Source organism: Pristiophorus japonicus, chromosome 17 (assembly GCF_044704955.1).
Source record: "Pristiophorus japonicus isolate sPriJap1 chromosome 17, sPriJap1.hap1, whole genome shotgun sequence".
Classification (NCBI taxonomy): Eukaryota; Metazoa; Chordata; class Chondrichthyes; family Pristiophoridae; genus Pristiophorus; species Pristiophorus japonicus.
The window spans coordinates 116,622,383-116,639,343 of NC_091993.1; the positions used below are offsets into that span (position 1 = coordinate 116,622,383).

The 16,961-nt window shown below is 43.1% G+C and overlaps 1 protein-coding gene across 4 annotated transcripts in view; it reads left to right on the forward strand.

Moving 5' to 3' along the window:
* Positions 1 to 16,961, forward strand: part of LOC139228013 (AMP deaminase 2-like) — a 183,545-nt gene that overhangs the window by 13,817 nt on the left and 152,767 nt on the right. For 2 of the 4 annotated variants that reach the window (XM_070859161.1, XM_070859162.1), the window contains exon 1: positions 3,786 to 4,378. The exons of 1 other annotated variant lie outside the window; for it this stretch is intronic. In XM_070859161.1, the coding sequence (XP_070715262.1) occupies positions 4,003 to 4,378 (376 nt within the window). In that variant the 5' untranslated portion in view covers positions 3,786 to 4,002. Of the gene's footprint in view, positions 1 to 3,784; positions 4,379 to 16,961 lie in introns of those variants that run through there. One more of the 4 variants, XM_070859163.1, reaches the window with a different exon arrangement.

Genomic DNA, 16,961 nt, shown 5'->3' on the forward strand with positions numbered 1-16,961 from the left:
ATGGCAGCCATTGTGCCTGTGCTAGCTCTCTAAAAGACCTGTCCACTGGGTCCCAGAAGCTTTCCCTTCCTTGAGATCTTTTTTAAAATTGTCATTTTTCAAATATTTATCAACTCTTTGAAAAGCTATTATGGATTCTACTTCCATCACTTTACCCAACACAAGTCTCTGCATTTTTAAATGTCCCAATGTATCTCTTCATTCTTTTTGTGGTCTAGTTTTCTCAATTTATCAAAACTGCCTATAATTTTGAACACTGTTGGAAGTTATGTTCTCTCAATCTTCTGTGTTCTAATGGAATGGCTCCAATTACTGTACATTCAGCCAGATGTCCTGTTGTGTGGAGAGAGTCTTGGCACAAACCGATGAATTAATTAGCGCAGCAGTGCATGACACACTCACAGGGTTGCCTTTCCTGTTGGAACAATTGTACTTTCAATACTGACCAAAGACACCTTGGTTGGAGAAAATCATAGTCCAACTGTATTTTCTGCCACCATTTGTGATGATATGTTTATTGGTAATGCAGCACGTTTTATTTATCTTTCGCCCACTGATCCTTTCATCTGGTCCATTAATCTAAATGGAGCGCATCATAGTAACACATGGGGCAGTTTAACGAGACACCACTGATGATGTGGAACCTTGCTCGCAGCAAGCACAGGTTGGAAAACGGTGTGGGGGGTGGGGCTATACTGCCAAGCCACTTGCCATGTCACGGGCTACAGCAGACATGTGCAATCTAAAGGATTTTTGTGTTATCAGATATATAGGAAAGTTATACACATGGAACAGCATTGCCACCTGTTAACATATCTGCAACAGGTAATATAAGAACATAAGAAATAGGAGCAGGAGAAGGCCATTCAGCTCCTCGAGCCTGCTCCGCCATTTAATACGATCATGGCTGATCCGATCATGGACTCGGGTCCACTTCCTCGCCCGCTCTCCATAACCCCTTATTCCCTTATCGTTTAAGAAACTGTCTATTTCGGTCTTAAATTTATTCAATGTCCCAGCTTCCACAGCTCTCTGAGGCAGCGAATTCCACAGATCCACAACTCTCAGAAGAAATTTCTCCTCATCTCAGTTTTAAATGGGCGGCCCCTTATTCTAAGATTATGCCCCCTAGTTCTAGTCAGCGGAAACATCCTCTCTGCATCCACCTTGTCAAGCCCCCTCATAATCTTACACGTTTCGATAAGATCACCTCTCATTCTTCTGAATTCCAATGAGTAGAGGTCCAACCTACTCAACCTTTCCTCATAAGCCTACATCCTCATCTCTGGAATCAACCTTGTGAACCTTCTCTGAACTGCCTTCAAAGCAAGTATATCCTTTCGTAAATATGGAAACTAAAACTGCACGCAGTATTCCAGGTGTGGCCTCACCAATACCCTGTACAACTGTAGCAAGACTTCCCTGCTCTTGTACTCCATCCCCTTTGCAATAAAGGCCAAGATTCCATTGGCCTTCCTGATCACTTGATGTACCTGCATTCTAACCTTTTGTGTTTCATGCACAAATACTCCCAGGTCCCACTGTACTGCAGCACTTTGCAATCTTTCATTTAAATAATAACTTGCTCTTTGATTTTTTTTCTGCCAAAGTGCATGACCTCACACTTTCCAACATTATCTGCCAAATATTTGTCCACTCACTTAGCCTGTCTATGTCCTTTTGCAGATTTTGTGTGTCCTCCTCACATATTGCTTTTCCTCCCATCTTTGTATCGTCGGCAAACTTGGCTACGTTACACTCAGTCCCTTCCTCCAAGTCGTTAATATAGATTGTAAATAGTTGGGGTCCCAGCAATGATCCCTGCAGCACCCCACTGATTACTGATTGCCAACCCGAGAATGAACCATTCTCACACTTAACCCAACATGCTGTTTGTGTGCTGCACCCAATATCTCAAATTGCTTCAACATGTGACAGACCTGTTGCACTAAATGTGAATATTTATTTGATAATATATACACCGCACATATTTAAAAGGACACATTCTACACTTGGCATACATACCTCATGGTTATTTTTCATAGCTCAAGTGAACATATAAATTTCACAGTGCTTTGCTGAAATCCTTGTGGTGATAATGGCTACACTAAGGGCATGTGAAAATTTTATTTTGCTTGATATTTTATGCTGTAGTGAAATCTTAGTGCCAACACTGAAGTATATGCTATTGTAAATTACCATAGGTCTGCCATTTCAAGGTGAAGTATTTTAGAAATAAAATAGCAACTTAAATCTATGCAATACTGCGTGGAAATTAAATTGTTCTGAATACAAAACTTCAGTGGAAACCAAATACTGTTTTTTTTTTTGTAAGCAATATATTTGAAAGAAAAGGGGCATTTATGAATAAGTAATATTGAAAGGTACACAAGAAAAACTACATAGGCTGAAAGTCTAAAATAAGAATCGAAAATGGTGGAAGCATGCAGCAGGTCCATTAGTATCTCAAAAAACAGAAAAATAATTTAATATTTTGGATTAGGACTCCTTCCCCCCCCCAAGTTCTGACAACACATAATAACAAATGTGATTTTCTCCAGATGCTGACAACTAGCTGTGTATTTTCTGTTTTGTAAAGATAAATGATGTTGGGGGTTTTTGTATAGGAATTGAGTCATAATGATGGACCTTTATAGCCCTTAAAAATTGTCACCTCAGCTTTAATGAGGGCAAAGCTTATCTAAGTGCTGACACAATGGGGTGCAGTCAAACATGCTTGAGATTTAGGAGCTGCTCTTGACTCCCAGAAGTTTTAGGTTTATTGCCCTTTATTGTTTGTTTTGAAACAAAATGTACTGGTAAACTAGGTAATGCTTTTAGATTTTATCCCTCAACTAACATCACCTGAACAAATTCAGTAGTAATTGATTTCATTTGCTGATTTGTGGGACTTTGCTATACACAAAATGGACACCATGTTTTTTTTAATCAGAAATAGTGACTGTATTCAAAAAGTAGTTCAATGGTTGTGAAGCACTTTGGGATACCTTGACAGGAAATACATTATATAAATTCAAGTTCGTCTTAAAAATTGATCAACACTGAGGGTGGATTGGAAGGTATGCCTATAACTGAACTGTGAATATAACAATGCATTATTCGGTCTTCATGGGGGTGCATATCTTTCTGTAATCTCCAGGATAATGCCACTATTGTGACTTTTTGAAATGCTTATCACAGGATTGAACACCCTTGTGTGGAAGGGCACGCGTTGGAGAATTTATTAGGATAGTTTTTCTCCAGCAATTTTTATGATAAAGCTGTATCCGCACATTTTAGATTGTCCTGCCTAGAGTACTTAACTTCTCAAAATAGTTCAATCCACCATCCTAGTTGTTCCATCTATTCTTGAGAATCAAAATAGTCACTTCAAAAGGAAACGTTGACCTTCTTGATGGCAACATAGCTGTTGCCCTGCAGTCATCTCTAAAATAATGGTCATTATTATTAGCTGCCTTATCAGGTCATTTATTTGACAGGTAGATTAAAAAGCCAGTTACAGTAAACAATTTGAAAGGGAGGACTATATTGCATCTCGCTTCCAGTGGAAGCAGCCTTCAGGCCACTGTAGTGCCAAGTAATCTCCAATGTTTCCATTCCCCTTACACTTACAATTATGGGTAACACAATACAGGCAAGTATTTTTGGCAGGACATAATACACACGTGTTCCTGTCCTTCCAAAACACGGTGTGAACACTCTAGGAATGCCTGTCATCATGTTTACTCAGTGAGAGTTTATTTTTAATTGGGTATTTGAAGAATTACACAAGCAAATAAAGCCAGGAGAATAGAGTCAAGTCTACATTTAGAGACTTGCTTTCTCCCTAAAAACATTTTGTATTGTTAATGCCCCCCCGTACCATCTTTTTTTAGTTAGTATTTTGTATTGTTTATGCCCCAAATACCACCCTCCTTTTTATTTTATCAATAAAGCCCCTCTTTGTTGCTAGCTGCTCTGGTTTGCCTGTAGCTGCTGTCGATGAGCTGGTTGCACAGGCAGGCCTGGGCCCCGTTGCTAGGGGCAGCCGCCCTGCGGCCTTTCCTGGAGACGCCGAGCCTGAGCCTGGGCTGCGTGGCGCGGCCGGCCGTCCGCCAGCCGAAGCCGAAGCCGCCCCCGCCCCCGCCGAGCGGAAAGCCGAGGGGAAGCTGTTCCATTTTGGGCTGGTCTCGTCCAAGAGCGGCTGCCGGCGCCTCCTCCGCCGCCTCTTCTTGCTCCTGTCCCTGCCGCCCCGCTTCCTCTCAGTCGGCGGGCTCCTCGGGCAGAGACAAGATGTCCGAGCCCATCCCCATCCGAGCCAAGAAACTCCGGCCCAAACTCCACGGCAGGAGCAGCCTGCAAAATGCCGAGCCCGCAGGTGAGAGAGACCCTGAGGGATTGAGGGGGGGAATATTTAAAAATACATGTGTGTGTGTGAGGGGAAAATAAATACATTTCGGGCAGCAGTGGCCGTTATTCTCTAACTGCACTGCTGTTTCCGAAATAGCGATTTGTAGGTCTTCACTTTTTTTAAAGTACCTTTTTTCTCTGCATCATTTTTTTTAAGGCATAAAGATTGCTCAAACCTGTTTTGTTGCCAGATCTCTCAATTCACTGGGGAGGGTGACTATTCATTATACATGACTGTGTGAACAAGATGTAGAAATTTAGCATAACATGTAATGTTGACTTAATTGTATTTAAATGTTTTGGTTGTATGTTTTTAATGTTCTTGTTTGTCTTATTGTTGGCTTAATGCATTTAAATGATTAGGATGGTCAATACTTTTGATTTGTAGGTTATTGATGTACTTGTTTGTCTTATTGTTAGCTTACCGCATTTAAATAATTGGGATGGTCAATACTTTTGGTTGCATGTTTTTAATGTACTTGCGGTTTGCCTTATTGTTAGCTTATTGCATTTAAATGATTGGGATGGTCAATACTTTTGGTTATAGGTTATTGATGTACTTGTGTTCTTTGCTTGTAGCATTTAAATGATAGGGAAGATCAGTAATTTTGGTTGTGGGTTATGTTTTTAACCCTTTAGTTGAACATCAAACCTGTTCTTTGTTTCTGTTATTACTGTAATGTGTTTTAGTTGGATGGGGGGAACGGACCGGCTTAAATAGTGTCATCTCTACACAGCATTTTGTGAGTAGAATTTGATATTCAACGTCAACATTGTAGAATAATTTGTCATCAGTAAATGGACTAAACAATCTGAATTAACTGCACAATATCCTTATTTTGATGCCGTTCTGATCCAACCATCTAATAAAGACAGTTATACATAGGTACAAATAGACTGTTAAAATCTTCTGATGTAAAGCTCAAGTAATACAGTATTCAGTCAAAGGAAAAAATGAATTATTTTAATGAGGAATATGGAAGTACAAAACTTGGATTTTAAAAATAATTGTGGCAACAAGAGTTGTGCGAATATGAAATCCATTAATAGATTGAACTAAAACAAAAGCAAAATACTGTGGATGCTGGAAATCTGAAATAAAAACAGAAAATTCTGGAACACTCAGAAGGTCAGACAGAGAGAGAGAAACATAGTTAACGTTTTGGGTCATTCTATATGATTTTGCCTAGTGCATTCCTGGTTGCTAGTGCACAGTTATTTAAACAACAGCTTGTATTTATATAGCGCCTTTTTAAGGTGCAACGAGACCTGGGTGTCATGGTACATCAGTCATTGAAGGTTGGCATGCAGGTACAGCAGGCGGTTAAGAAAGCAAATGGCATGTTGGCCTTCATAGCGAGAGGATTTGAGTACAGGGGCAGGGAGCTGTTGCTACAGTTGTTCAGGGCCTTGGTGAGGCCACACCTGGAGTATTGTGTACAGTTTTGGTCTCCTAACTTGAGGAAGGACATTCTTGCTATTGAGAGAGTGCAGCGAAGATTCACCAGACTGATTCCCGGGATGGTGGGACTGACCTATCAAGAAAGACTGGATCAACTGGGCTTGTATTCACTGGAGTTCAGAAGAGTGAGAGGGGACCTCATAGAAACGTTTAAAATTCTGACGGGTTTGGACAGGTTGGATGCAGGAAGAATGTTCCCAATGTTGGGGAAGTCCAGAACCAGGGATCACAGTCTAAGGATAAGGGGGTAAGCCATTTAGGACCGAGATGAGGAGAAACTTCTTCACCCAGAAAGTGGTGAACCTGTGGAATTCTCTACCACAGAAAGTAGTTGAGGCCAATTCACTAAATATATTCAAAAGGGAGTTAGATGAAGTCCTCACTACTCGGGGGATCAAGGGGTATGGCGAGAAAGCAGGAAAGGGGTACTAAAGTTTCATGTTCAGCCATGAACTCATTGAATGGCGATGCAGGCTAGAAGGGCTGAATGGCCTGCTCCTGCACCTATTTTCTATGTTTTCTATGTTTAACGTAGTTAAACATTCCAAGGCGCTTCAACAGGAGTGTTAGCAAAACAGATTTGACACTGAACCACATAAGGCGATATTAGGACAGATAACATAAGAACTAGGAGCAGGAGTAGGCCATGCGGCTCCTTGAGCCTGCTCCGCCATTCAATAAGACCATGGCTGATCATCGACCTCAACTCCACTTTCCCGCCCGATCTCCATAATCCCTTGATACCCCTAGAGTCCAAAAATCTATCTATCCCATCCTTGAATATACTCAAAGACTCAAGCATTCACAGCCCTTGGGATCAGAGAATTCCAAAGATTCACAACCCTCTGAGTGAAGAAATTCCTCCTCATCTCCGTTTTAAATGGCCTACCCCATATCCTGAGACTATGCCCCCTTGTTCTAGGCAGTTCAGCCAGGGGATACAACCTCTCAGTATCTACCCTGTCAATCCCCTTCAGAATCTTGTATGTTTCAATGAGATCACCTCTCATTCTTCTAAACTCCAGAGAGTATCGGCCCATTCTACACAATCTCTCATCATATGACAGCCCTCTCATCCCAGGATTCAATCTAGTGAACCTTTGTTACACCGCCTCCAAGGCAAGTATACCCTTCCTTAGATAAGGAGATCAAAACTGTGCACAGTACTCCAGATGTGGTCTCACCAATGCTCTGTCCAATTGTAGCAAGACTTCCTTACTCTTGCACTCCAACCCACTTGCAATAAAGGCCAACATGCCATTTACTTTCCTGATGTCAGGCTTAGCGGTCTGTAGTTCCCTATTTTCTCGCTCACTCTTTTCTTGAATAGCGGTGTTACATTTGCTACCTTCCAATCTGCTGGGGCGGTTCTAGAATTTTGGAAGATCAAAACCAATGCATCCACTATCTCCGCAGCCACCTCTTTTAGAACCCTAGGGTGTAGGCCGTCAGGTCCAGGGGATTTGTCGGCTTTTCGTCCCATTCATTTCTCTCGTACTTTTTCTCTAACTTTACTTGCGTTAAGTTCATCACCCTCATTAGATCTTTGGTTCCCCAACATTTTTGGCACGCTTTTTGTGTCTTCTACAGTGAAGACAGATACAAAATATTTGTTTAACGTTTCTACCACTTGGTCAAATAGGTGGGTTTTAAAGCACGTCTTGAAGGAGGGGAGAGAGAGGGAAAAAAAATAAGAGGGATGTTGAGGTTTAGTAAGGGATTTCCAGAGCTTAGGGCCAAGGCAACTGAAGGCACTGCTGCCGATGGTGGGGTGATTTAAAAACGGGGATGCGCTAGAGGCCATAATTGGAGGAGCGTAGAGATCTCGGAGGGTTGTCGGGCTGGAGGAAGGTAGAGATTTAAAGCGTGTTTAAATTCACGATTATCATTATATTAGTGATCTAGGCCTGCCAATTTTTTTTTTGATACTTGAGGCTTGCCTGGAATTTTGAATGGGCCATGCGACCCAAATAAAATTACAGGGAACATCGCTGAAACCGTGGATGTAGACCGCTCTCTCTCTCGGGTGGATGTAAAATATTCCATGGCACAATTTCGAAGACGAGCAGGGGAGCTATCCCCAGTGTTCTGGCAATATTTATTCCTCAATCAGCATCACTAAAACAGATTATTTTGTCATTATCACATTGTTGTTTCTGGGAGCTTTTGCTGTGCGCAAATTGGCTGCCACATTTCCTACATTACAGCACTTCAAGAGCTTTGGGATGCCCTGAGGTGGTGAAATGAAAGTTCTTTTTCCAAGTAGTCATTTCTTTTGTGAGCCCAGGCTATTGATCTGTTTGACCTTCATAGCTGAGCCCAATTCTTCCCACATCTACACATACTTTCCAACAAAGATCGCTGCACAGTGATCAGGTAAGGAAACTTGGTTACATAAGAACATAAGAAATAGGAACAGGAGTAGGCCATATGGCCCCTCGAGCCTGCTCCGCCTTTCAATAAGATCATGGCTGATCTGATCATGGACTCGGGTCCACTTCCCTGCCCGCTCCCCATAACCCCTTATACTATAATCGTTTAGGAAACTGTCTATTTCTGCCTTAAATTTATTCAATGTCCCAGCATCCACAGCTCTCTGAGGCAGCGAATTCCACAGATTTACAACTCTGAGAGAAGAAATTTCTCCTCATCTCTGTTTTGAATGGGCGGCCCTTATTCTAAGATCGTGCCCTCTAGTTCTAGTCTCCCCTTCGCTCTTAACCCAAATATAGAGTGTTATTTAGTCTCAACACTACCCTGGCTAAGATGTTAAATGTGACATAGATTTGGGATTGAAACTGAAACCTTTCTAGTCTGAATGATTGATTACATATCATACCACTCAGTACATTTACCCACTGAGTAAAACGGACTCTATAACTTCATGGTGAACCATTTCTGCTGGGATAAAATTGAATTGTGCCGGGACGAATAGAAAAGCTACTTAAAACCAGATTTCTGGGTATCGCGAGCAATTATAATAGTACTAAATCTGGAACATGTTGGGAAAAGTCAGAAACTATCTTGTGTGCCAGCTGCTTTTAATATCAGAATCCAGCAGGCTGCTTATATCATCATAGGCACTGCCTCGACTTGCTTCCACTCTAAAAGTGAGTTCTCAGGTGACTGTACAGTCCAATACGGGAATTACAGTCTCTGTCACAGGTGGGACAGACAATGGTTAAAGGAAAGGGTGGGTGGGGAGTCTGGTTTGCCGCTCGCTCCTTTCGCTATCTGCGCTTGGTTTCTGCATGCTCTCGGCGACGAAACTCGAGGTGCTCAACGCCCTCCCGGATACCCTTCCGGATACCCTTCCTCCACTTAGGGCAGTCTTTGGCCAGGGACTCCCAGATGTCGGAGGGGATGGATGCACTTTATCAAGGAGGCTTTGAGGGTGTCCTTGAAACATTTCCTCTGCCCACCTGGAGCTTGCTTGCTGTGTAGGAGTTCAGAGTAGAGCGCTTGCTTTGGGGGGTCTCGGGTTGGGCATGCAGACAATGTGACCCGCCCAGTAGAGCTGGGCGACTGTAGTCGGATTTGTAAATATCACTTGTACTGTAGGGAGGAAAAAAACAGCATGGCTTGATTACAAATTGCACACATCAACATTGGCAAGAATTTGCTTACCAGAATGATACATTTGGAAATCCTTGTGCAATACAAATATTCTTGGAAATAAATTGAGCTGGATTGAGTGACGTTGGATCCCATCCCAGAAATTTCTAGACGTCGTTGTTCATTGTCACATGTTGCTTTATATAGACATTTTGTCTTGGGGAAGCAATTTGCAACTATAGGAAGCTTTCATGGAAAATGAGGTACAAAATGCTGCTTTTGTGTGTACAAAAGCTATAGTTTGCAACAAATGTTATCTCAAATAATCGGCACCATTGATATATTGGCACGTTCATTGCAACTTGTAGCTTCATGTGACGAGAAGAATTTGTTACAGATCATTCTAGAAACAGCTCTACCAAAATACAAAGTGACTGGCAAAACAAAAGTCTGGTGAGTGGTCGGTTCTCTACACACTTGACCATGTGAGCCATGGTCCCCCTTTAGACAAGGGCTAATCTGAAAGAGACGACTGATTTGCAATGCCCCATACCTACCAGACTCTACAGAGCAACATTGTGTTGGAAATCATAGAATGGTTACAGCACAGAAGGAGGCCATTCAGCCCGTCGAGCCCGTGCCGGCTCTCTGCAAGAGTACTTCAGCTAGTCCCCTTTCCCCGTAGCTCTGCAAATATTTTTCCTTCAGGTACTTATCCGATTTCCTTTTGAAAGCCGTGATTGAGTCTGCCTCCTTCAGGCAACGCATTCCAGATCCTAACCACTCGCTGTGTGAAAAAAGTTATTCTTCATGTAGCCTTTGGTTCTTTTGTCAATCCCCTTGAATCTGTGTCCTCTGGTTCTCGACCCTTCCCCCAATGGGAACAGTTTCTCTCTACCCCTCATCGGTTGCAATGTTCTGGTCTTCGTATCATCTAAAAAGGATATATAGAGGCATTGGAGAAGGTGCAAAAAAAGATTCACAAGGATGGTACCAAAATGGAGAAGATATCCTCATCATGAAAGGCTGAACCGGCTGGAGCTCTTTTGTCTAGAAAGGAAAAGGCTGAGGCTGACTTGATAAAGGGCTTTAAGATAATGGAAGAGTTTGGTCGAGAAATTGTTTCCACTTGTAGGAGAGTCCAAAACTAGGGGTCATAAATAGAAGATGTCACTAACAACTTCAACACGGAATTCAGGTGAAACTTCTTTACCCAAAGAATGGTCAGAATGTGGAACGCACAGGGAGTAGTTGAGGCAAATAGTATACATGCAGTTAAGAGGAAGCCGAGTGGTTTAGCGAAGGAATTAGAATCATTAGAATAGAATGGTGACACCCTCCGTGGACAAATAGCCGAGTGACACTCACTGTCTATGCTCACCATGAAGAATGGGCACTTGATGAGATAATAACCAAGGAACTGTGCACCAGGAGTCGGTGCCTTGAGAAAGGTGGAAATTTAGAGAAAAATACTTCACTTGTGGAGATGATAGAATCATAGAATGGTTACAGCACGGTCGAAGGCCATTCGGCCCATCGCACCCATGCCAACTCTCAGCTAGTCCCATGATCCTGCCCTTTCCCTGTAGCCCTGCAATTTTTTTTCCTTTTATTCTTATCCCACTCCCTTTTCAATGATAAAATTGAGTCTGCCTCCACCACCCTTTCAGGCATTGCATTCCAGATCTTACCCACTCGCTGCGTTAAAAAATGTTTTTTCTTGCGTTGGCTTTGGTTCTTTTGACAATTGCCTTAAATCTGTGTCCTCTGGTTCTCGACCCTTCCACCAATGGGAACAGTTTCCCTCTATCTACTCTGTCCAGACCCCTCATGATTTTGAATCCCTCTATATCAAATCTCCTCTCAATCTTCTCTGCTCCAAGGAGAACAAGAATTGTAAATCTTGATGGCAAAAGGCACAGCTGCCAATGGTGGGGTGAAGGGGGTGTTGGGTGGGGGTGGAGTGATATCTGTGTCCCATGAATTGGAACCCCTCCTCCGCACCCAAGACCATCAGCCACACATTCACCTTCCTAATCTGTCTATCCCTATTGCAATTAGCACATGGTAAAGCCAGAGTGGAGAAATGTAGTTTTTTAATTAAAAACATCTATTTTGTGTTTAGAAAGGATCTAGAAGCACTGGAGATAGCACAAAAGATTTACAAGGATGATTTCAGAACTGAGGGTACAACTATCAGGAAAGACTGAACAGACTCTGGCTCTTCATTTCATCTTTTTTCTAGAGCTGATGGAGGTCTTTAAAATTATGAAGGGGTTTAGAACTGGGGGCTATAAATACAAGCAAGGTGGTGACGAGCAGGATAGTTACAGGATAAGCAAGCACTCTAAGCGGAATTCCTACACGACTAGCGAGCCCCATGTGGGCAGAGGAAACGTTTCAAGGACATCCTCAAAGCCTCCTTGATAAAGTGCAACATCCCCACAGGCACCTGGGAATCCCCGGCCCAAGACCGCCCTAAGTGGAGGAAGAGCATCCGGGAGGGTGCTGAGCACCTCGAGTCTCGTCGCCGAGAGCATGCAGAAATCAAGCGCAGGCAGCGGAAGGAGCGTGCGGCAAACCAGTCCCAACCACCCTTTCCTTCAACCACTGTCTGTCCCACCTGTGACAGAGACTGTAATTCCCGTATTGGACTGTACAGCCACCTGAGAACTCGCTTTTAGAGTGGAAGCAAGTCTTTCTCAGTTTCGAGCGTCTGCCTATGATGATGTCGCCAATAAATCCAGGAAGGAATTCAGGAGAAACTTCTTCACTTAGAGTGGTGAGAATATGGAACTCGCTATCACATGGAGTGGTTGAGGCAAATAAAATAGATGCATTTGAGGAGAAACTGGGTAAGTACATGAGGGAGAAAGGAAGAGAAGGATATGTTGATGGGGTGAGATGAATCAAATAGAGCGGGAGGAGGTTCACTGGTACACACTGGCTGTTTGTGCTGAAAAAATGTTGGAACAAAAACAACTGTTAATACATCTATAATAGTTGGCTAATTGTCTGGAGTGTTATCGTTCTGTCACAAATACAACAGTGCTTTCAGATTGTGTTGTAAGTGATTATAGTAGCTAAAAGGAGATTACAGGTGGGCTTTGACCTGCAATAAATATTTGAGTTGACCTTTTTTTTGCGAAGTTTATTTTATACCATAATAAAACTGTTTTTGCACTAATGTTTCATGCTCTTGAGATTAGTTAATGATTCTAATTCAATTCTTAAATGCTTTATTTTACTGTGGCCTTTGTACTCTGTTTTGTAATACAACAAATTGTTAAAATGGTAAGATTGATATGACTGGTCACCCAACATACGCTGTTGAATTTTTTTCTGAGGGTTTACACAGACTTTTCCATACGGCGATCAGCTGCTCACTCGCTAGACTGGAAAGGTTCTGAGGGGAGGCCAGTTGCTGACTAGAGGATTGTGGGAGATATGGGAGTTCCAGTTGAGACCAACGGAGATGGTGAGGGCAAGCGTCTGTAGTCTGTAGCTGCAGTTATTACCGACAGTGATTTTGTTATCTCTGTGGCATTGTATTTCCTTCTGGCTCCCACTTCCTCGTTCCTCAGGGATTTATTGAACATAAGGGTCTCTGCCCAGTGCTCACCCACAGTGTATTACCCAAGGAACAGTCTGGTGCTTCATAGAATCATAGGGGGAAAAATTCAGGGCATTTGTGTTTCCCGTTAGCGCGCCCGGCGGACGCTAACAGGGCGCAAACGACTTTTTTGCCTGGGCCTGGTGCTGCTACCGACTCCCGTGAAATTCCGTGGGAGTTTAGCAGCGGCAGTAACCGTTAGCGCCCCACTCCGCTGCGCCGGCATCGACGCCGTCATCACCGTGCGCAGCAACCCGCTTTCGCCTCGGAGCGAAAATTCGGTAGCGCCCCCTGAGGCCTGCCGCTGGCAATGCCCGCGACAACTTCAGGGGGCGCAATACTGGGTTGTAGGCCGCTCGCGGGGTGATAATTAAAGGGGAGGCGGGGAGTGTAAAGAAAAAAAAATGTCCGACTTACCGGTCGCGGCCTCCTTCGTCCTCAATCTTGCAGCCTGGCACACCGCTGGTGGTATAGCTCTCTGGTAGGTCCAGGGATGACCCCGTTTCTTGCACACACAGTCGGTAGCTTGACCCTCCCCTTTAATGAAGGGCCCTTCACGGAGTCTTTCCGACCCACTCCCGCTCCATTGAGCGATTTTTTTTTTTACACTCCACTTGCTCTTGGGAGCGGTAACCCAAATATAAGTCGCGGGGCATTATTTCCGTACCTGGTGTAGGAACTCCCGCCGCGGGGTGCTGCATAATTTGAGGGCCACGGAAATTTACATTGGTAAAAAAAGCATTGGGAACATTATTCAGTCCCATTTAGTGTATTTTACGCTCCACAAAGTAAATAAATATGCCTCAATATTATTTTACTAATGTTGGGAATTCTCCGTTTCAAGTGTGTGATGACCGATTACTCCAGTGATAGATTTATTTTTTAAAGTAAGTGCTTTGGTATAGGATTAAAGAACCTCTGCCACAAGGTAACCTCTACATGTCTCTTGCCAACGTAGCCTATGTCAATATTTATTGTATTGAGAGTTTTAAAAATAGAAATCTCGAGACGAAAAATAATTCCAGCTGGTACCAAAAAGCTCCTGCTTATCAGACAAGTATCAACCGATAATCACGATCCATTTTGAATGTGCAATTGTTGCAGTTGATTTCACTAATCAACAATTGCAGTTGAATGCAAACAGAATGAAATGTCTGGTAATATATATAATCCTGGTTGGTGCATCTTTGATTAATTTTGTTTCCTTTTTAGGACTAGCTTGATGGAGTAGCCTTCATGTCTAACTCCAAAGCGATTCTCAAAACTCCATCAATACTCAGTAGCATTAATATAGAGGAATTATTGTCACTAGTAACAATATACTAAAGATACAGTTAATCCTTGAAATATAATGAGTTTTTATTGTATTCAAATATCATAGTATTAATAGATTAAATGGATATCATAAACACATGACATTGAACATTGCTATTGAACACTTTTTCTGACCACCTCGTTTGCTCTTCCAAGCCCAATTTTCATTCTCTACCACTTTGATTTTTTTTCCCCTCCCAACTTTTTCTTCTTCAAATTCCTGTTGCTATCGAAAAATGTGTTTTTTAAAAAAAAACTTTTATGTATTTAAATTCTTTTTACGTTTCTCCAATGCGGCTCCTTCCACCAGTGTCAGCTGTGGCTCAGTGGGCAGCACACTCGCTTCTGAGCCAGAAGGTTGTGGGTTCAAGCCCTACTCCAGGGACTTGAGGACAAAAATCTCGGCTGACACTCCAGTGCAATACTGAGGAGTGCTGCACTGTCGGAGATGCTGTCTTTCGGATGAGACGTTAAACCTCTTCTTGGTGGATGTAAAAGATCCCATGGCACTATTTTGAAGAAGAGCAGGGGGGTTATCTCCAGTGTCCTGGCCAATATTTATCCCTCAGTCAACATAACAAAAATAGATTATCTGGTTATGACCACAGTGCAGTTTGTGGGAGCTTGCTGTGCGCATATATACTGCCACGTTTCTCACAGTACAACAGTGCCTACACTCCAGAAGTACTTCATTAGTTGTAAAGTGCCTTGAGATGTCCGGTGGACGTGAAATGCGCTATATAAATGCAAGTCTTTTTGATTAGAGTGGCGTATTCAAGTCCTGTAGACGGTAGATAGCACATGTTAGTTGGGTAGCGTTGTTCTATGCTAAGCAGAGAGAAATTTATTTTAAAACGACCAAGAAGGAGGTTTCACTTTTTTTTCCTTTTAGCACTAAATACAATACAGCAAACCCTGATGGATACTGAAACAGTGCTATGTTAATACTTTTAATCTCAATTTTTTTCCTCCTCCTTAACTGGCCTCACACGTTATACCCTCCGTAAACCTGAGGTAATCCAAAACTCTGCTGCCCATGTCCTAACTCGCACCAAGTCCCGTTCACCCATCACCCCTATGCTCGCAGACCTACATTGGCTCCCGATTAAGCAACGCCTCTATATTAATGTTACTGAGCATTGATGCAGTTTTGAGAATCATCATCATAGGCGGTCCCTCGAACAAAAATGACTTGCTTCCACATGAATTCACAGATATTTCAATGAAGGACCCAATATTGCAGTCCTGAACTCCATTTGAAGGGGTGGAAGATGCCCTAATATATCCTTATGTGGCTCGGTGTCAAATTTTATTAATGTGCCTTCAGAAGTTTTAAAGACGCAATATATAAATACAAGTTATTGTTCCTCTCCTGAAGATCATTTCATAGTCACCAGTTTCCTCATTAGCCCTTTTTTTTAACGTGTGGTGACCGTTGCACATCAGCCGCCACACGGACTTGACAGAGCTGTTGATCGATTTGAGAATCACCTAGCAGTTAGATACCAACTGAAAAAGGAAATTTTAAAATTCTCATCCTTGTTTACAATCCCCCCTGTGCCCTCGCCCCTCCCTATCTCTCTAACCTCCTTCAGCTCCACATCACCCCAGGATGTTTGTGCTCCCCTAATTATGCCCTCTTGAGCATCCCTGATTTTATTCGCTCCACCATTGGTGGCCGTGCCTTCTGTTGCTTGGGGCCCTAAGCTCTGGAACTCCCTCCCTAGCCTCTCCGCCTCTCTACCTCTCTTTCCTCCTTTAAGACGCTCCTTAAAATCTACCTCCTTTGACCAAGCTTTTGATCATCTGCCCTAATATATCCTTATGTTACTCGGTGTCAAATTTTGTTAAATGTGCCTTCAGATGTTTTAAAGACGCCATATAAATACAAGTACAAGTTATTGTTCCTCAACTGATGGCATTGCCACATGCTGGGAGATCATTTCATGGTCACCAGTTTCCCCCATTAGCCCTTGCTTTAAGTACCTGTTCTTCACATGAGCATAGGCAGTATTGGAAGGCTATCCACCTTGGAGGCATCACATTTGATCCTGTTTAGCAACACCTTGATTTCAAAATTTTCATCCTTATTTTCAAATTCCTCCATGGCCTCTCCCCTCCCTATCTCTGCAGCCTCTGCTCCCCCCCTCCTTCCCCCCCCCCCCCCCCCATCCCGAGATGTCTGCGCTCCTCTAATTCTACCCTCTTGAGCATCCCTGATTATAATCGCTCAACCATCAGTGGCCATGCCTTCTGTTGCCTCGGCCCCAAGCTCTGGAACTCCCTGCCTAAACCTCTCCGCCTCTCTACCCTCGCTTTCCTCCAAGACGAACCTTGAATCCTACCTCTTTGACCAAGCTTTTGGTCACCTGTGCGGCTCGGTGTCAAATATTTATCGCATAATATTCCTGTGAAGTGCCTTGGGACGTTTCACTACGTTAAAGGCGCTATTTAACATAGAAACATAGAAAATAGGTGCAGGAGCAGGCCATTCAGCCCTTCTAGCCTGCACCGCCATTCAGTGAGTTCATGGCTGAACATGAAACTTCAGTACCCCTTTCCTGCTTTCTCGCCATAGCCCTTGATCCCCGAGTAGTAAGGACTTCA